Source organism: Emydura macquarii, unplaced genomic scaffold (genome assembly GCF_026122565.2).
Source record: "Emydura macquarii macquarii isolate MOO-44397 ecotype Brisbane River unplaced genomic scaffold, CSIRO-AGI_Emac_v2 contig_1027, whole genome shotgun sequence".
NCBI classification, from domain to species: domain Eukaryota; kingdom Metazoa; phylum Chordata; order Testudines; family Chelidae; genus Emydura; species Emydura macquarii.
This window is the reverse complement of record NW_027131164.1, coordinates 15,408,855-15,430,127: the sequence shown is the minus strand read 5'-3', so window position 1 is coordinate 15,430,127 and position 21,273 is coordinate 15,408,855. Positions and strand designations below refer to the sequence as shown.

At 44.7% G+C, this 21,273-nt stretch overlaps 1 protein-coding gene across 1 annotated transcript; it reads left to right on the top strand.

The window, feature by feature from the left end:
- Window positions 1-7,038: 7,038 nt before the first annotated feature.
- On the top strand, window positions 7,039-14,539 carry RSAD2 (radical S-adenosyl methionine domain containing 2). The gene is made up of 6 exons (XM_067544880.1): window positions 7,039-7,357; window positions 9,670-9,831; window positions 10,236-10,465; window positions 11,389-11,538; window positions 12,486-12,518; window positions 13,983-14,539. The coding sequence occupies exons 1-6, from the start codon at window positions 7,039-7,041 to the stop codon at window positions 14,145-14,147; spliced, it is 1,059 nt and encodes a 352-aa protein (XP_067400981.1). The 3' UTR covers window positions 14,148-14,539.
- The last annotated feature ends 6,734 nt before the right edge of the window (window positions 14,540-21,273 follow it).

Genomic DNA, 21,273 nt, shown 5'->3' with positions numbered 1-21,273 from the left:
GTAGGGAAGGCTGTCTTCTCCCTGGATGACAGGGTAAGAGGTATTTGCCAATACCCCTTAGTGAGGTGTATTGTTAATAAAAATTTGGCATTACCCAGATGAGCAGTTCATTGATCCCACGGCATTGGGTAGGCATCAAAGTGAGAAATGGCATTGATGCCCCTGTAGTTTCTATAGAACCTCATAGTTCATTGGGCTTTTGAACCAGGATGATGAGGCTTCACCAGTCACTCTGGGACTCTTCCACCAGTCCCAGGGCCCGCATCACCTCGAGTTTGCCCGGATAGGCATACCCAGAGAAATCTTAACCGACCATGAGTCAAATGTCTTGTCTAAACTGATGGTCGAATTCTGTCATCTATTAAACATCTGAGCTCTCAGGACATTGGTCTCTCACCTCAGACTAATGGGTTAGTTGAAAGGTTCAACAGTGACCTGAAAGCTATGCTTCAGAAATTCATGAACGATGATCCCTGATACAAGTTACTGTCCACACTGCTGTTTGTAGAGTGCCAAGTGCCCCAAGCCTCTACTGGGTTCTGTCCTTTTGAGCTCCTTTATGGGAGACAATTTAGGGGGATCCTGGACCTGCTTCATGAAACCCAGGAAGAACAGGAATCTAGGGTCATGGGATCAGTCCCCTACATCCTGCAACTGTGAGAACATCTCCAGAAGCTAGGAAAATCTGAGGCAGGTACAGCATGCTCAAGAGCTCCAATACAATCGGGGGGAAGCTATGGACGTTTGAACCCGGGGACAGGGTTCTACTCCTATTGCCATCCTCCGAGTCAAAACTACTTGCCAAATGGCAGGGGCCATTTGAAATCTTTTGACATGTGGACTATGAAGACCGACTCCCTGGATGACACAAAGATCTTCAAATTTACCATGTAAACCTCTTAAAAGCATGGAAGCTGCTTAAAAGCATGGAAGTTTTCCCCTACACCCCAGAATCCAAATTGGGGCCACTGGCTGGTGGATCCCTGACCCAGTGCCAGTCACAGTGGGGCAGAATGTAAGCCCTGGAACAACAAGCAAGGTTACAACAGTTGGTCCAGGACTTCCCCCTCCATTTTTTCATCTCACCTCGGAAGAACAAACATTACTAACCATCATGTAGACAACATTCTTGGGCAAAAGGTCCACAACCAACATCGTCCACTTCCCAGGAAGATGTGGGAAGTGGCCCAGAAAGAACAGGTTGGCTGAGCTGGAAAATGAAGAAGGGGCACAGCAGGCAATAACAGAAGGTTGGGAGGGAAAGGGAAAAGAGAAGAGTGGCTAGCCCTGCAAGAAAAATGGAAGACAATGGAGATAGCCAGAGTTCAGAGCCCCAGGAGCAGACAGGATGTCTCACAGAAGATTCCAAGAGTGAATAAAAGACAAGAGGACTTGCAGCTAGAAAGAACAGGAGGAAGGCCAGAGAATCATACCAACAGCAGGAAGAGGCAGGTCTATGTGAAAGGGGATTCTCTACTAAGAAGAACAAATAGGCCTGTCCCCAGAGCTGATCGGAGAACAGAAGGGTACGCTGTCTACTGTGGGCTAAGATACAGGAGGTGGACCTGAGGCTGAAGAGGATCCTATGGGAGCAGGAAAGAATCCACTGATTGTCCTTCACATGGAAATGAATGATACTGCTAGATTCTTGCTGGAATGCATAAAAGGTGACTATGCCCAACTGGGGAAGCTGTTTAAAGAAATGAAGGCTCAGGTGATCTTCGGTGGGATTCTACCTGTCCTTAGAGGAGGAGAACAAAGATGAGACAAGATTATGATGATCAACAAATGGCTCAGGCAATGGTGCTATAAGCAGGTCCTTGGGATATTTGAACACTAGAAGGCATTCATGGACAGGGGACTGTTATCATGGGATGGATTCCACTTGAGCAGGGAGGGAAATAGACTTCTGTGATGGAGGATGGCATAAGTGATTTAAAGAGCTTTAAACTAGGAACTCAGCTTAGGGTTGGAAAGGACCTCAGGAGGTCATCTAGTCCAACCCCCTGCTCAAAACGGGACCAACCCCAATTAAATCATCCCAGCCAGGGCCTCCTTAAAAACCTCTAAGGATGGAGATTCCACCACCTCCCCTAGGTAATCCATTCCAGTGCTTCACCACCCTCCTAGTGAAAAAGTTTTTCCTAATATCCAACCTAGACCTCCCTCCCTGCAACTTGAGACCATTGCTCCTTGTTCTGCCATCTGCCACCACTGAGAACAGCTTAGCTCCATCCTCCCTGGAATTCCTTTCCAGGTAGTTAAAGGCTGCTATCAAATCCCCCCTCATTCTTCTCTTCTGTGGTCTAAACAAGCCTAGTTCCCTCATCCTTTCCTCATAAATCATGTGCTCCAGCCCGCTAATCATTTTTGTTGCCCTTCTCTGGACTCTCTACAATTTTCCCACATCCTTTCTGTAGTGGGGGGCCCAAAACTGGGCACAATACTCCAAATATAGGCTCACCAGTGCTGAATAGAAGGGAATAATCACTTCCTTCAATCTGCTGGCAATGCTCCTACTAATGCAGCCCAATATGCCGTTAACCTTCTTGGCTATAAAGTTGCACTGTTGACTCATATCCAGCTTCTTGTCCACTGTCACCCCTAGGTCCTTTTCTGCAGAACTGCTGCCTAGCCTGTTGATCCCCAGTCTGTAGCAGTGCATGGGATTCTTCCATCCTAAGTGCAGGACTCTGTACTTGTCCTTGTTGAATCTCATCCTGTAATCTCCATTCCTGATTCTAATATTGATTGGGAGGCAAATCAAGAAAGAGAGAATACAGCAATGGAAAAAGGAACAGCCAGGGAAAGGAGAATGGACATTCAGAAGAAAGACAGCATCACCATTGTTGGCACTAACAGGTAGGCGATACTGGCAATAGAATGACCAATCAGGTGAGGAATCTGAGTGAAGTCAAGCAGAAACAACTAAGATGTTTGTACACCAATTCAAGGATCCTGGGTAACAAATTGGAGGAACTAGAACTACTGGTGCAGAAAGTGAAACCAGATATTATAGGTGTGACCCTTCCATGCCTAGGGCAGCCACCTGAAAATGCCAAGGTCAAAGCAGGCTGTAAAAGGAGAGCAGATTCTCCCAGTACTGGTGGGTGGCACTGAAGCCAGACTTCCCAAGCCACAAACTGTGCTTCTGATTTACCACACCAGTTATCAAGAAGCCAGTACACAAATACACACAGCCCCCTTTACTGCATTTCAGTCTCTGGCTCCCAATCAGCCACTAGGTCCAGTAAAGAGACCAGTTATTTAAACTCTATGCTCTTTACTAAAAAGGTTCCCTCTGACCCCAAAGGGTCAGCCATAGTACCAGATCAAATAAAAGTTTGGATCTTACCCAAAATACCACGCTGTCGGCCAATCCTTTAGTAACTAAAACTAAAGGTTTATTATAAAAGAAAGAAACAAACCATAAGAGAAGTGTTAAAGGATTAAAGCCATCAGATACATACAAATGATTTGAAAGTCCATCTACATCAGGTTTCTGGAAGAATTGTGGACTTTGCAGGCTTGTATAGTCCCTCTGGCATACATCCAGTAATTGGATGGGTCTCAGTCTTTTGTTGCATAGTCTCAGTTGCAGATGCCTTGATCCACAGGTAGATAGGTGCTGAAAGCTGAACAGGCATGACAACAAAATGGATTCCAGGGTTTGCCTTATATATCCCCTGGTCCTTTCCATGCTGTTTGTGGAATTTCACAGGAACCCAAATGGAGTCTAGAGTCACATGAGCACGTCCTGGTGACTCATAAGGTATATCCCTGGCTTCTCCCCCTGGGCCCCTTGCATCTGTGGATGTCTCAATGGGCCATTAAGCTGGCTATTGTCCTGCCGCCACCCTGTCTAGGGTGTGTCTAAGATAGCACAATTTGAAATACAGATATATCAAATATATCCATAACTTCCATTACACATATAACACATGAACATATGTATTATCATCTTACTTAGCATATCATAGCCTTTCTAACAGCACCTGACATGGCATATCTTACATGGATTATGATTTTGACATACTGATGTCACATAATATAATAAATGCTCCCCCCCAATACAGCCAGCATGACACACCCAGCGCAAGGCTCGTGTAGAAGGGAGTAATCACAGCTCTGAATACACCTCATGGGTCCCCCCTGATCCAGCCAGCATGACAATAGGAATAGCAGAAACCTGATGGAATAGTAGCCATGGTTGGAATAAAGGTATTGAAAGGTATGTGCTGTTCAGGAAAGACAGAAATAAAGATATTGGTGGAGTAGCATTGTATATTAATGACGAGGTAGACAGTAAAGAAACTAGAAGTGATGGAATGGATAAAACAGTGTCTGCTTTGGTTAAAATCACTTTGGGGAAGAAAGCTAACAGATGCCACCCCTGGGCTAGTGTTTGGGGTATGTTACAGTCCCCCAAGATCCAATTTGGACTTGACTAGAGACCTCTTTAATGTTTTTAATGAAATAAATACTATTGGGAATTATGTGATTATAGGAGACTTTAACTTACCAGATGTAGATAGGAGGACAAGTGCTACTAATAATAGTAGGGCCCAGGTTTTCCTGGATGTGATAACTGACAGATTATTCACCAAATAGTCACTGAACCAACAAGAGGTGATGCCATTTTAGATTTGGTGTTGGTGAGTGGTGAGGACCACACAGAAGAACTAATTGTAGGGGACAACCTTGGTTCAAGTGAACATGAGCTAATTCAGTTTAAACTAAATGGCAGGATAAACAAAAATAGATCCAAAACAGGGTCCTCAATTTCAATAGGGCAAACTTTTTTTAAAAAAGGGAACTAGTTAGGGAAGTGGACTGGACTGAACAATTTAAGGATCTGAATGTGAAGGAGGCTTGGAATTACTTCAAGTCAAAGTTGCAGAAAGTATCTGAAGCCTGCATCCCAAACAAGGGGAAAAATTAATAGGGAAGGATTGCAGACCAAGCTAGATGAACAAGTATCTCAAACAGGTTATTAAAAGAAAGCAGAAAGCCTACAAGGAATGGAAAGTGGGATGGATCAGCAAGGAATATTAAAGGAACTGGCACATGAATTGCAAGCCCAATAGCAAGGATTTCTAATCAATCTGTAAACTCAGGGGTCGTACTCTATGACTAGAGAATTGCTAACGTAGGTCCTATTTTTAAGAAAAAGGAAAAAAGTTGTCAGGGAAATTACAGGCCAATTAGTTTGACCTCAATTGTATGCAAGGTTTTGGAACAAATTTTGAAAGAGAAAGTAGTCAATGACATAGAGGTAATGGTAATTGGGATATCATGCCAGACCAACCTGACCTCTTTCTTTGAGAAGATAACTGATTTTTTTAGACAAAGGACATGTAGTACATAATCTACCTGGATTTCAGTAAGGCATTTGATACACTCCCACGTGGGAAATTATTAGTGAAATTAGAGAAGATGGGGGTTAATATGAGAATTGAAAAGTGGATAGGGAACTGGTTAAAGGGGGGGACTACAATGGGTTATACTGAAAGGTGAATTGTCAGGCTGGAGAGAGGCTTCTAGTGGCGTTCCTCTTGGGACCAATCTTATTTAACATTTTTATTAATGACCTTGGCAAAAAAAGTGGGTGTGGGCTAATAATGAGAGGTATTGCCAATATAGAGGAGGACCAGAATACCACACAAGCAGATCTGGATGACCTTGAACACTGGAGTAATAGAAATGGGATGAAATTTAATAGTGCAAAGTGCAAGGATATGCACTTAGGGACTAAAAAGAAGAATTTTTGTTATAAACTGGGGATTCATCAGTTGGAAGTGACAGAAGAGGAGAAAAGACCTGGGAGTATTGCTGGATCACAGGATGACTATGTAGCCCTGAAAAAGGCACAAAAGCTTAATGCAGTCCTAGGTTGCATCAGGCAAGGAGTGACCTGTCCATGCCTAGAGTAGCCCACCTGAAAATGCCAAGGTCAGGGCAGGTTGCAAAGAGAGCAGATTCTCCCAAACTGGTGGCTAACGCTGCAGTTAGATTCCCCAACCAGTCACAAATAGTGATCCTGATTCCCTACACTGGTTATCAAGAAGCCCCAAAAAAGAAATACACAGCCCCCTTTATAGCACTTGCTTGTGGCTCATGGAGAGCTGTCTGGTCTCATGGTGCTGGCTCCTCCTTATTTTCAACTGGTAAATTGCATTAAAAGAAGCTAAAACTACATTCAATCCTTTTCTAATATTACTTTGTCATATCAGTAACTTCTCTTTTACAGGGATGCTATCTGAGTGGAACTGGTGATAAGCCACATGGGCAGGAATGGGCTGAGGCATGATCTATGTAACCGCTATCTTACACTGTGGGCATGCTGTTCATCAGGCGGCACCTCCCAAACCACCTTTGCTGAGGCTGTCAGACACATCACTGAGTACACAAGGCACACATTATTCAAACACCTTTTCTGGAACATATATTTACTTTGCAAATCTACTTGAACACTCATCCACCTCCTTAAACATGGCCAGGCTTGATATGAGACACTCTGTGTGCAAGGGTCTGATTCAGTCTCTGCAGGCCATAAATGACTTACACTGAAGTCAATAGGGAGGGAATCAGGCTGCTGACGTTTAACATTGTCAAAAGTCCAGCTTGTTGTATGCTTTGTCTGAGCCTACTCTAGAAAGTCATAGGCGTGAAAAGACCATTACCGTCAGTGCTTGCAGAGCACAGAGTAGAGAAGTGCTCTGTACACACGAGTACACTTCTCTTTTTCCATGCACCGGGGGCTGGCGGAGGGTCGGGGCAGTGCCCCAGCCTGGGAGAGGGATGCACAGCAGGCGGCAGGTGCGGTGGAGCCAGGCCGGGCGTAGCGCGCCCAACACACACACACAGTACACTGCGCGCGCGCACACACACACACACACACACACACACCGGCCAAGTTTCGCTCCGGGAAAGGAAACCGAAACCGCGTCCTTCGCCGGCGCCTGTCACATGCTCCCCGCTAATAAATGCAGCCGTGCGCCTGCCCTGCGCCCCAGAGCTCTGCAGCCCCGCGCCACGATGCACCTGGCCGAGCTGCGCACCCTGCCCCAGGCGCTGGCGATGCTGCTCCAGGTCCTCAAGGCGCAGCTGAGCGTCCTCTGGCTCGGACTCCCGCCCTTCTGGCGGCTCTGGGGGGCGCTGCTGCCGGGCAGGAGCCCCCCGCCGCTGGAGCAGGGTGCTGGGGTGCCGCCTGGTGCCACGGTCCCCACCAGCGTCAACTATCACTTCACCCGCCAGTGCAACTACCGCTGCGGCTTCTGCTTCCACACGGCCAAGACCTCTTTCGTGCTGCCCCTCGAGGAGGCCAAGAGGGGGCTGGCCATGCTCAAGGAGGCGGGTGAGTCTGCCCCCCTGCCACCCCTGGGACTTGCGGGGTGACTAAGCTCCGCTGCTGGGACCGGAGGGCATCTCCCCCCGGCTGGCTGGGTTGTCCGATTCGAGCAGCAAATACTCTGAAGTGATTGATCGTTATTATTATGATTATTTTACATTTGTTATCCGAATGTTGAATTTAATGGGGTGGAATTGACAAAATCCTGCCCCCCCCCCCCCCCCGCCCCGCTTTGATCAAGAGTTTCCCCAATTCCCTCCCCTCCCACCTTTCTCCACTAGTCCTGATTTAAAGCTGTGGCCAGAGCATAAGAAGCTCCGCAGAGTAGGTTCAGGCTCCCACTCCCTTCTTATTCCGTCGTGTAAATCAGTGTTTCTCAACCTTTTAAGTAGGAAGCACCCCCTAACTTCTGAAAATTTTAATAAGTACCCCAACACTCAGTTTTCCCCTCTGGGAAATACAATCTTTTCCCCCTTTACTGTTGGGCGACTGTATTTCTCTAAAGCAGGAGAGTTCTGATTTCTGCAATGCTGTGTGGCTGTGGCAGATCACAACCCCCCCTGCTGTTTCTCCCCTCCTTCTTCCTCCCCTTCATCCATATAGGAGCAAAGATCAATGCCAGCCAATCACTATGGCCTGATGGCAGGGTCACCTGGTGTTCTCCTAACACAGGTGGGAACTTGTGAGGTATGAGCAGGCACTAGCAGCCCACCAGAGTGGATAGCAGCGCTCCCCATGGCCGTCCCTAGGGGGATGCGGGTCTGGGGCAAATCACACTGTGTGGGCCCCTCTTAACATTTTTATACTGGTAAAATCTGGGGCTGTCATAGTTGTCAATTTCACTGCTCACCTAGAGCAATAAAACTGACAATTAAGCCTGGTGGTAGAGCCCAGCTCCAGGAATGGGCATGCCGCTGGGCTCTCCACCTGGGCACCAGGCTTTGAGCCAAGGAGGGGAGCTGCCACCTGGGCAAGTTGCAGTCGGCTGCCGTCTGGCTGCCAGCCCTGGAGGTGGGCAACTGCCACCTGCTCCGAGCTGGGGCAGAGGAGGCTTCCGTGCAGGCTGGGACCTGGGGATGTAGGCAGGTAGCAGGCAGCTGCTGCCCATCTTCAAACTGGGGCACGGGAGGCTGTCTCTCGGCTCAGAGCCAGGGCACGGGTGGCAGCCACCCACCTACGAACCCAGTTCGCAAGGTGCAGGAGGCTGCCACTGGGCTCCCACCTGGAAGCTGGGACCAGGCAGGACCAGGAGGCTGCCGCCCGGCTTCCCAAAAAGCCAGTGGCTGCTGCCCAAACCTCCAGCTGTCGCCGGGCATCCCAAAAAGCCAGCAGCTGCCGCTTAGCTTCCCAGGACTGCGGACAGCTGTCCCAGCTGGGACTGGGTGGGAAGCAGGCGTCTGCAACCTGGCTGCCCCAGAAATTGGCGGCTGCTACTCACCTCCCTTCACTGGATTTTTCACTGCGTACCTCCAGGGGTACATGTACCACAGGTTGAGAAACTATGATGTAAAGCATTGGAAACATAAGGGGCTTGTTTGGAGCAGTGCCACCATGTGGCATCTTTGTAAAATGTAGCTAAAAGTTCTCCCTGGTGATAAAACAAAACAAAACTCCTTTGCCATTTCAGACCAATTGGTTTAGTTTTGGTTCACCTACACGGAGTTCAAACTGTGCCTGAAAGTTAAAATCTAATCGCTGCCTTAAATGTGAAAAGATTTAAAAAAAAAAACTGCAATAGAGGCTGGTATTATCTAAAAGTGGGGAGGGAAATCTGACTAGAAAAGGTCCAATTTACAAATAAAGGGGATTGATTATTATATTACTAGCCCAAATTTTCAAAACTTGAGTGCCTGAAGTTAGCCTGCTAAGTCCATACTGAGATGTCTAAATAAATGTATTCAAAGGTGGATTTAGGAGTCTATTTTCAGATACCCAGGTCTGAAAATGGCGGACGTATAATTTTAATGATTTGTATATAATCTTCTATACAATAATGTTCATGGTACTTTACATCTTTAATAGAGATGAGGGGTGAAATCGTGGCTCCATTGAGGGTTTCATATTTTTATGAAAATCACTGCAAAACTTTTGCAGAAAAAGGGGTTTCCCCTCTTCATACATTTTGAAAGTTTATTGAACTCAATGGGAGTTTTATCTGGAAGAAGTTAGTAGGAGCTGGCTCTATGGATTGTGGTTCACCATGAGTATGTCTGTGCAAATCATCTGTATTCTTCTGTGCATATGTTGTGAGAGAAAGTTTCCAAAAGTTTCATTTATCCAATCTAAACATTATTTCTCCTTTTTAAAAATAAAACTAGGTATGGAGAAAATAAACTTTTCAGGAGGAGAGCCATTTCTGCATGAGAGAGGAGAATTTGTAGGCAAATTGGTCCAGTTTTGCAAGCAGGAACTAAAACTGCCAAGTGTCAGCATTGTGAGCAATGGCAGCATGATTAGAGAACGATGGTTCAAGTGTTACGGTAAGAAAGAATGATGTATACGTTTAAAAGATACAGGGGTTTCAGGAGCCTTCTCAATTCAACTTCCTAGTTGAATTGTCTATTATTTTAATTTGTGGATATTTTTGTTAATAATACATTTATGGCTAAACCAAAACCAAAGAGTCTTGTGTACTTTTAAATCAGATGCATTTAGATTGACTTTAAATACATTAGTCCAGGGTTTCCCTAGGTCTGTATAAAAGAGGGGTGTGTCACCTCTGAGATGCTATCCAGTCCTCTTGCTACTATGTGGAGTCCTCTTTGATAGGGCTCCTCATGATGGGTTTTAAGGGTGTACTTGGAGATGGAAGGGGGCAGAGCTGGGCACTTGATGACTCTTTTCTAGAGACCTTGAATATTCTTTAATGTTTTGTCTATTTCAGGCAAATATCTAGACATTCTTGCCATTTCCTGTGATAGTTTCAATGAGGAAGTCAATGTTGTAATTGGCCGTGGGCAAGGAAACAAGAACCACGTTGAGAATCTCCAAAAACTGAGAAAGTGGTGCCGAGATTATGCTGTGGCTTTTAAAATAAATTCAGTAGTTAATAGATTTAATGTTGACGAAGATATGAATGAACAGATTAAGGCATTAAATCCTGTCCGCTGGAAGGTAAGCAAGAAATACAGAGCTATGAGTTCTCTTCTCAGGGAAAGGCGAGAAGCAGGAAGGGGGCATGGTGGAGCAGAGCTCTACTATGCCTGGTCTTCCAACTGGGAGAGTTGGAGCTGTGCCTATAATTTATGCAGGCACTTAGTATCAGGAATCTCTAATCAATTCCCAGACAAGCCCCTTCCCTCACTGCATTTGAGTGGTGCTCACACAGTCGTGAATTTTCCCCTTTGTGTTATTTACAGGAAAATATCTTTTCATCATAGAGAAGCCAGGTGATTTTGTAATGGCAACATATAGGGAAAGTCATGTTTTTTTACATTAAAAAATATAAATGTCATATTACTTAGAAAAAAGGAACAAGGCTGAACACACAATGTTAATTATTACTAAGTGTATTTTTCATTTGTTAAATTCTGTCCTTATTAGTTTAAAATCTTGTAAAGCTAGCATGCTTTTAAATGTGCAAAGACTCATAGAAGAGTTTTCTCAGTAGCTAGAGACTGATCCTCCACTCCATTACACTAGTTTCAGAGTATTACAATTCCATTGAAATAAATGTAATTGCACCAGAATAAAACTGGTGTAACATTAAGGTGGGGGGAGGGGGTCAAGCTGTTTGATTTCTAGGAAAAAACCTACGAGTGAAATCTTGGCCCCACTGAAGTCAATGGCAAATGTCCATTGACTAACGGACAGTGGTTCCAGGATTTCACCCTGTTGACGTCTCTCATTTACGCTGGTTTTACACTCCATGGTATGCTGGTGTGACTCTGTTGACTTCACTGAAGAGTCAGTCAGTCGAAACCATTGTGAAAAGAGAGATCCAGGCCCTCTCAGTCATGATGGGGTTTTTGTTTTGTGTTTTCCCATGATAATTGTGACAGATATACAACTTTCATCATATACTTTCTGTCATCCAGGTATTCCAATGCCTGCTTATCGAAGGAGAGAATGCAGGTGAAGATGCACTGAGAGAAGCAGAGAGATTTATTATCAGCGATGAAGAGTTTGAACAATTCCTAGATCGCCATAGAGAGGTCTCATGTTTAGTACCAGAATCTAATCAGAAGGTAAAATGAAACTATTCTTTGATAATTCTTTATTATCAGAAACTAGAAATCAGCATGATAACTAACTCTTTGCCTAGTAATACTTCCTTAGAAGTTAGACAATATAATTCCTTTAGCAGCTGTTTTCTTTTCTATTTGGAGACAATTTTTTTTTTAAATCTACTTCATATGGAGTGTGAACCATGTAACACTGGGATACTTACAGTTATGGAACCCAGTTCTGCCCCCATTGAAATCAGTGGGAATTTTGCAATTGATTTCAGTGGTAGCTTCACTGGGCAATGTCAGTGGCACTAAGGTGGATGGGGGCATTAAAAATAATGGTAGAGTAGAAGTAAAAGGTTAGGTTTTCTAAGTGAAAACCTGTGTGGTGAATTTAAAACAAAACAAAACAAAACAGACAGAATCCAGAGGAATTCAGTGCCAGATCACAACATTTAAGGATGGTCACATTTTAATAGATGACAATAGTTTTTTAAAATTCTGAGCCCAGTTTTTAAATGTGGATGCCTTAATAGGCCACATTCTTCCTTTGGAAGTTCATATCATCATTTAAAGTTCATATCATCATGGGTATTCACTGTACATATCTAAATGCTGATGTGAACATCCAAGTAAGTGATTTGGATATAGTTTAAAAGCGACTGTATCCATTTGAGCACCCATATTTCAATCTGATCCTTAAACCAAACAAAAAATGGTTGCCAAGCAATAACTTGTTCTTTCATAAAAGAGCACCGTGAAGGTGGCTTATCTGCTACTCATTAAGGGCCTCATCCAAATTCATTGAAGTGAGCAGAAAGGCTCCAGCTGATTTCAAAGGGCTTTGGATTAGGCCCTAAGGGAATGGATAATTATTACGCCTATACCTTACTTCTCTCCTTTCACTAAAAACATAGATTTTAGTTTGTCTAATAATTTATAATATTTTTTCTGTGCTTTTACAGATGAAAGACTCGTACCTTATTCTGGATGAATATGTAAGCTTTTGTTTGTTACTTAATGAGTTAATATTTGTCTATCAGTTAACACAGGCTATACTATTATTCATGCTTTAGCAGGCTAAATTACAATTTTTTCAGTTTAATATTTACCCCTATACAGTACTTCCCATGTGTTTCTGAAAGAACAGTGTGCTACATGTGGATTCAAGGAAATTGTATTCATCGTTGAGGATATGACTCTGTCACGGAGATAACACAAGTCATGGATTCCGTGACTTTCTGAATCCTCCATGACTACTTCTGGAGTGGGGATGGAGCAGCTGTCAACCCACGGCTGCCAGAGCGTGGCTGCCCTGAGGCCACCAAACAGCTGATGGGCAGCAGCCAGCTTTGGGGGCCCTGGACAGCTGACTGGCAGCCAGTCCCCCCCTTCCTCCCAAGCCTCCTCTGAACAGCTGAGTGAGGGCCTGCCTCCCCACCCCGGGCCACTGCCGAACAGCTGATCAGTGGCCAGACCCTGGTCCTGCCAGACCCTAGAGCAGTGGCTAGGTTGGGTCAGCCCCCCGTGGCTAGAGCAGCAGTGGGGCTGGAGTAGCTGCAAGCCACAGCAGAGCTCTGTTTGTCCCCTCCTCCCCAAGGGTATTTTTAGTAAAAGCCAGGGACAGGTTGTGGACGTCTGTGAATTTTTGTTTATTACCCGCGATCTGTTCCTGACTTTTACTAAAAATACCTATGATAGAATCTTAACCTTAATCATCATAAACATTTAGAGAAGTCAAACATAGGACCTGAACCTGTAAATGGACCCGAGTGAGCAGCTTGACAGGTGCACAGGGGTCCATGTGCACGTAATCAATTGCAGCATCAGGATCATAGCTTACACATCTATGACGTTTGATTCTCTCTGTGAAGTTCAGAACTAATTAGTACAGGAATGTGTATTCTTTACCCATGTCTAAACTAAGCAGCATACAGTAGAACCTCAGAGTCATGAACTGACCAGTCAACCACACACCTCATTTGGAACCGGAAGTACACAATCAGGCAGCAGCAGAGACAAAAATAAAAAAAGAAGCAAATACAGTACAGTGCTGTGTTAAACATAAACTACTAAAAAAAAGGGAAAGCAGCATTTTTCTTCTGCATAGAAATGTTTCAGTGCTGTATTAAGTCAATGTTCAGTTATAAACTTTTGAAAGAACCATAACATTTTGTTCAGAGTTATGAACAATGCCATTCACGAGGTGTTCATAACTTTGAGGTTCTACTGTATTTTCTAATGCTCTTTGTATCATCTTTTAGGAGAAAAAAAATCTTGATTGACTCGTGCTTAACTTTACACTTGTGAGTAGTTTCATTGGCTTCAGTGGAATTACTCACATGCGTAGTGCTAACCATGTGCATAAGCCTTTGCAGGGTTGGGGCTTAAGTTATTTAATTTTGTAGAAATATTACACTTTTTCACCACTTTCTAATTTTTTTAATCTATGGATTTTCTAGATGCGTTTTCTGAACTGTAGAAATGGACGGAAAGAACCTTCCAAATCTATCCTGGATGTAGGCGTAGAACATGCTATAAAGTTCAGTGGATTTGATGAGAAGATGTTTCTGAAGCGAGGAGGAAAATATGTGTGGAGTAAATCAGATATGAAGCTGGAATGGTGACTCAAAGTATTTTTTCATTGCATATGCACTTTGTAGTATTATAATATTAAGTATTATTATTTTTGACATAAGTATTATGTTTTTTATTTTAATACTTCATTTTAATTAAAACGGTGTATTGTGTATATCTATATAATGTTAATTGCAGAGAAAATAGTACGTGTCACTTTAAATGTTAATGCTTAAAATTAATCTTTTTGAAATTTAGATTGTTTTTATCGGGATATTCAAAGGATTACTAAATAATGATTGAATTTAGATATAAAATGATCTCCCAAATCTAGTCTCTTAAAGTTCTATACCGTCCACTCTTGTAAAATATTCTGTAAAAATATGTCATATAGGAAGTAGTTTTAAAATAATAAATCAGTGTCCCAGAAAAACAAAAACCACAAATGCAACATCATAATATATATTTCTTTAATAACCAGTTTGGTAGATTTCTTACCATGAAACTTGGTCTTCCTAGTTCTTAAGAAATTACAAGTTACAATTCCTGTCTAGATCACAAGGGGGCAAGTGTTTTGAAGACAATGCTGACTTTTTCTTGAGTAAGAACTGTTGATTCAGGCTCTGATTACCATAATATATGGCAGAGGCATAGGCTAAATGAAGTTAAATGGAAACAAGATCCAAATAAAACCTCCAATTTTCACTTTGCAACCATTTATTTGTGAGAGTGGATATTTCCCCCAGTATTTGTAAATGTGATGCAGAGTGCAATTTTCTCTTGTTTACTAGAGAACACTACTTTTTGCATTTTAACAGAAACTGACACTAATCTTACATTTTAAATGATTTTCCCCACATCCGGCTCTCTTGGGGGAGTTCTGTTAGAGTGAGTGGACAGAATTCTGGAATGGCTGCCTTATGTTAAAGAAATACTAGAACCATTCACTTTATATTTTGCTAAGCCCGGAAGTCAAAAACCACAAAGTTCACATACCATGTGTACTTTCATTTAGAAGCCAGCTTGACTTAGTAGCTTAGTAGCTGTACCAATGACATGCAAGCTATAAGTGAAACCAATTAAATTTAATAACAGCCACTTTTGATTTAAAGGGAGAACATCAGCTTGAAATATACGAAACTCAAAAAACACAAGTTAGATGTAATTTCAGTTACTACACTTGTTCCTAAGCCCCCCTGCCATTTGTTATGGTTTTACAGTTATGTTTTCCTACTTTTAAAAATGTTTTTTCTTTCCCTTATTTTTTTGTGTGAAAAACCCTCACATACAGGGGCAACTCACTGGGGACCAATCCTACAGACACTTATGTGTGAGTGACTTCACTCCTTCAGATAATCCCATTGAATTTAGACCTGGATCCTCAAAAGTATTTTGACTCCTAACTTCCTCTGAGAGTTAGGTGCCTAAATATCTTTCAGGATATGGATCTCAATGCTTAAAGTTACTAACATGCATAGGTATTTGCAGCTTCTTGACCAACAGCGTGTGTCAAATGCCAGTTAGGTAAACAATAGAGAAATAAACATTTTTTTTTCTCCAATTCTTTTCAGTAATAGTAATTTTACTTCTTGTTTTAGCAATGATAGGTAAATAATAATAGATAAAGTATTTTCAGAGAGAAATGAAACTTTTACATTGACTTTTTAAAGCTGCAGGTCTAGATGATCACAATTAGGGTGACCAGATGTCCTAATTCTATAGGGACAGTCCCGATATTCAGGGCCTTTTCTTATATGGGCGCCTATTACCCCGCACCTCCTGTCCCGATTTTTCATGCTTGCTATCTGGTCTCTCTAATCACAAGGGTCCCTTCTGGCCTTGGAATCTATGAAAGGGAGAAGTCAGCTTTTAGACAGAAATATATGGTATTACACCCTGCTGAAAAAATCGGGAAATACTTTTAAATAACAATTCCTTCAGTCTGTATTTTTATTGCCATAAAATCATAATGACATATAGCCCTTAAAGAACAAAAGAGCAGCCAGAAAATTCTGCAATAATTTACATTCTCTGTACATGGATTTTTATTTTCAATTTTTTTTCTCAAGGCTGTTAGAAATAATCAAACAGGTTGTCCTGGGGGTGGATTGGGGAGACGGAACCCTTTATTGCCTGCTTATTCCACCTCGACGCCGCGAGTGAGCAACGAGGGGGTTACTTTACAATTCTTTTATCCATAACAGTATATAAATGTATACGTTTTCAGCAACTCCCCATAGACCCTTATTTGGTTACACTGACACCTATAAAATGAATATTAACAACTACGTAATTAATATAATTATACCCGCCCCTGTTTGTTGTTTACAGGATTACCATACAGAGGTCAGACACATCACCTTAAAACCTATACATTTTACACTAACATTCTTTAAAGTAAAGGCATGCCAGAGGGAGAAGGAAGATAATACTTTATTCTACCAAGGCCTTACTCAAAAATGGTGATAGTGCCTCATTCCCAGCACAGATGGCCAGAAAAGGAGGAGAAGAGATGATAGACTCTAACTAAAATTCACAGAAACAAGATTTGCCTTTATTTTGACCCCGTTCCCTGTAATTTAGGCCTGACTACTTGTCCAGCTTTTAACTCTTTACTCTCCTGCAAAGGCATTTTAAATGCTCCAGATAGAATTAAAAAGCTTGAGCCCTACAATCATTAGGCAAAATTTCCCATGACTTCAGTTGGAGTTTTGCCTACATAAAGACTGTGGGACAACACCCAAAGTATACACTTGTGTCCTTAAATATGATTTTTTTCTCCTGGCTAAAATCTTGGATCCAACATATATTCTCTGCAGTCAGACTATGAGCTGAGGGGTAGGAATTCTCTGTGGTTGCTGGTCCAGCCCCAGCTTGAGGGATGACTAGTGTATCCTTGTATCATTAAATCCACCAGTCTACTATTCCCCGAAATGCCTGCTGCATAGCAGCATGCAGGGGCCTTCTCAGGTCTGAGGCACACAAAGCAGTATACAACATTCAGGCTCTTTTAATCTTGCCCCTCTACCATTTGGACAAAAGAAATGCAAGAGTTTTGCTGCGGGAAAAAAAGAGTTAGAGAGAAGAAGCTAAAAAGTGAATAGAAAAGCAACAAAAAAGTCTTGCATTTAGAAACATTTGAAAAAAAATGATAAAGAACCAAAACTTTCAGAGAGTGCTGTGAAGAGAGTTCTGATTCGTGTTCTTACTTTTCACATGGAATTCAGTCCTATGGTCTTTTTTACAATATGTAATAAAAAGACCCAAATGTGGTATTGGTGTATGTGGTATTGCTTCAAAGGAGATGATTAATATTATCTGCACCAAATACATCACGATGAGAATTTGCTTTAGTTTTGAACATACTTCGCAATCAATAGACACTTTTTATACGTTTTACAATTTAAGGTGCTTCTGTTTGAAAAATTCCTTTTTATTTAAAGTTTTAGGGTGTTGACTGTAACAAAATGAAGGTTTTTATCTATAGCTATGAGTTTCAGTATTAATCTAGAATGATGTGTGCTATTTTTACATCTATACAATATATGGATATGCTTCCAATTAGAACAAATAGTATATTTTTAGGCCCTGATCCTACAAAGATTTATACATATGCTTAACTCTAAACATATGACTTTAGGTCTCAATCCTGTGAACACGTGTGCTTAACTTTACTAGCTTGAGTAGTCTCGTGGTAGTAGTTAAACACATGAATAAGTGTTTGCAGGATCAGAGCATTAGTTTACACAGTAATTTGTTAGCACTTTTATTGCTTTCTAAATTAGAAAAAGTGGCAGATAATAAGAACTCATTGCACTTGAAGTCATTGAGAAGTTTTCCTGAGTAAGGAATATAGCGTATGCCATATTTGATGTGCTTAGCTTTCATTATAAAGTGTGACTGTAATATTTTAGTGTGTTGCAGAAATATGATGTTGAATTTATCTGTTAGTAATTATTACTGAAAATTTTAAAAAATGTTTTGTAAAAAGTTTATATTAATATATTGTGCATTGTAATAAAGTGTTTCTACTTTCTTAAATGTACCTATAGTTTATTTTTGTAACATATAATACAGACCCATATAATCTATCCTATTCATAAGGAGTGTATAGCTTTGGTATCTAAGGCCCTAGTCCAGTAAGAATGCCTGAATCTGCCCAGGCAGAGCTCATTGCAGGATCTGGGACTAAATGTAGATTCTTTTCTAACTGCAGTGCATTGGTTATGTGGGACTGGGATGCAAAAGATTTGGGTTCTATTCCCAGTTTTGCCATCTTGGGCAAGTCAGAGCCCCTCTGTACCTCAGTTTCCCCATCTATAAAATGGGGATAATGATACCAACTTCCGCTGTAAGCACTTTGCGATCTACTGACAAAAAGTTCCATATAAGAGCTAGATATTATTATTATATCATTGAGTTGATCACTTCATGTTATGAGCACAATTGTGAGACGTACTGTCAACCTGACAGGCTGTGTGGGAAACACAACTGACTACACATATTTGAAAGGTGCAAAAGGGGTAGATCATCTCTTTGCCTTTACAGATAGATGTGACAAAATCAGGTAGATTGAGAGTGGGAGTATATGTAAGTGACACCTCTACTGTATCACCCACCCATCTTTTGAATATGGTGTAAGCTCCTGCATGGGAGGTTCAAAAGACTGAGGCTTCACAGTTCTTTGGGTAGGCCTGCAGGGCTGGCCTTGCATTTTTTGCCAGGCCTGTAAAATGTTTTGCAGTACTAACATCTTCCCTCTCAGTGACAGGGGCGCAGTCTAGTTCAGCAGTTCTCAACTGGGGGTCCAGGGGCTATGAGCTGGTTTTAGGGGATATGCAAACCCCGGTCCCTGTCACCCCATGGGGCAGAAGCCCTGAACCCATAGACAGAACTGGGGGAAGGCACAGGAGGGACATTGCCCTCCAAACTGCAGTGCCTTGCCCCTGGGACTGCCCACTTCTGGTTAGCTCCATACATGCCCCCGAGTCTCCTCCTCTCCCCCCTCCCATCCTCCCCAGGTCCTGGCCCCTGGCAGGGGGACCATCTCCAGGCCCAGCAGAGCCCTCATGGAGCAGCAACTACAGAGGGAAGGAGGAGGAGGGCCCCCCCACCCCAGAACACAGCCGCTAGCTACCCTCCCCCTGCAACCTGAGCTCCCCCTCCCTGCACACAGCTCCTAGCTACCCCCTGCCTGCACCTTGAACTACACCCCTCCCTGCACACAGCCCTTGCCTGTACCCTGAGCAGTTTTCAAACTTTTTGAGCTGACCCGAGCCTCCCCCCCCCACTTGAGTTATAATTTTTGATTGTCTCCCCCGGGGCCAACCCAGACAGGCTGGCCTGCTGAGGTGAGTCAGGAGGTGGAGATGGCACTCGGTCCCCGGATCCCACCGTGCGGAACTAGCCTGAGTCCCACCAGGCCCTAACACCCCCCCCCTCCAACAGAAATCAAACTATGCCGATGTCCAAGCTTCCTCCCCCCCCCCCCACCTGGTGGCTGAAGCCCAGAGCCCTGAAGTGCCCCTCCCCAGCTGGGCCCTGGAGTTTTTATGGCATGTTGGGGGAGGCAGAGAGGGGCTCAGAAAGAAAAAGGTTGAGAACTCCTGCTCTAGCTGCTGTAATGGGCTGTTCTCTGAGCTCTGATCTTCTGCTCCGGCTGCTATTCCTCTCTTGATGCCTTTTTTCTTTTCTCTTGTGCACCGAGACAGACACTGGCTTTTGTTCCAGGTCTCTTCTACAAACCCGCTCAGCTCCTCAAGAACCTTTTCCTCCTCCTGCTGCTTCTCCAGCAGGAGCGTCTAGTCCTTCTCCTGCACCTGCTCCCCCGCCTCGCCTCCTCCCTGTTCCGCCGCCGAATGAGCCGATGGGCCAGGAGGGGAGAACTGGTGCAGAGCAGAAACCAGGCGACCGGGTGCCCAGGCAAAGGGCAAAGCCGGGCCCCGCTGAATTCGGCCCCTTTTACAACGTGGGAGACAGTGACTGCCCCCGCCCGGCCAGCACGCAGAAGGGAAACACTTTCCCAGCTGCCTCCAAAGCGAAGGATGGCAGGGAGGGAGCAGGGAGGCGCCGGTCGCCTCCCCAAGAGCGAGCCCGGGGCGCTGCAGGGGCCGAGGCTCAGCAGCGGGCAGGGCAGGATTGCAAAGCGGCTGGCTACTCGCAGTTGGAGCCCGGGGCCGGCAGGGGGCACCGACGCGCGCGCGCGGGAATAGAAACCTAGCGGCTGCTTCAAAGGTCGCCCAGAGCCGGTCTGCGCGCGGCGGCGGCTGCTGCTGCAAAACCACCGAAGCTTCATGGCGTCTTTGTGCTCAGATTAGCTGCTCCCCTCCCCCCACCTTCTTCTCCCAGCCCCGAGCCGTGCCGTGCAACCTTGGTGTGCGCTGCTTCCTCCCTCCCGGGGCAGGGGACCGGAGCAATGCCCGCCGCGCGGCCGCCGCCCTGCCCAGGCTGCTGCTAGCCCGCCTGCCTGCCTGGTCCATGCGAGCGGCCGCAGGAGCCGCGCAGGCTGCAGCCGGGCGCGGCGGGCGCCCAATGAGAGAAGGCAGGCGGCTCAGGCACGGCGGCGGCGGTAGCATCTCTTCTTCCCCGCGGAGGCTGCAGCAGCAGCAGACGGGTAAGGGGCGGGCAGCAGCAGTAGCATCCCCCGCCCTGTCGCTGCAAACTTGGGGAGGTGGCGTTGCACGTAGGCCACTGGTCCCGCGCGGACCCAGCCGCGCTCCTGGCGGCTGGCTTACCGGGGCGGGGGGTGGGGGGAGCGTCCCAGCCCTCGACCCACGGTGCAGTTGTAGATCAGGCCACTGGGATCTCGTGGCCCAGCCCCCCTCCCGCTGGTACACGGTGGAGCTGGGTCCGGCCCCTCTTGCTCCACACCCGCGCTGAATGAATTACAGCGAGTCACGGAGCGTTTGCGCGATTTCGTGCGCCGGCTAGCGGCGGTCTCGGGGAAGGAGGGCGGCAGGAGTGTGCGGTTGCATTCATGCATGGGGGGGTGTGACTGTGACTTCATCATTGCAGTCTCCTGGCCCAGCAGCACTAGCACCCACCCTTCTTTTGACTGAGCTGAATTGCTGCTACGGGAGGTCCTTTTTCCTCCCGGCTCCCCCACTGCAGTTCTTGCCCCAGAAGCAGGAGCTGGGCTGCCAACGGTCCTTGCTTTTTCATCTCTCTGCAGCAAGA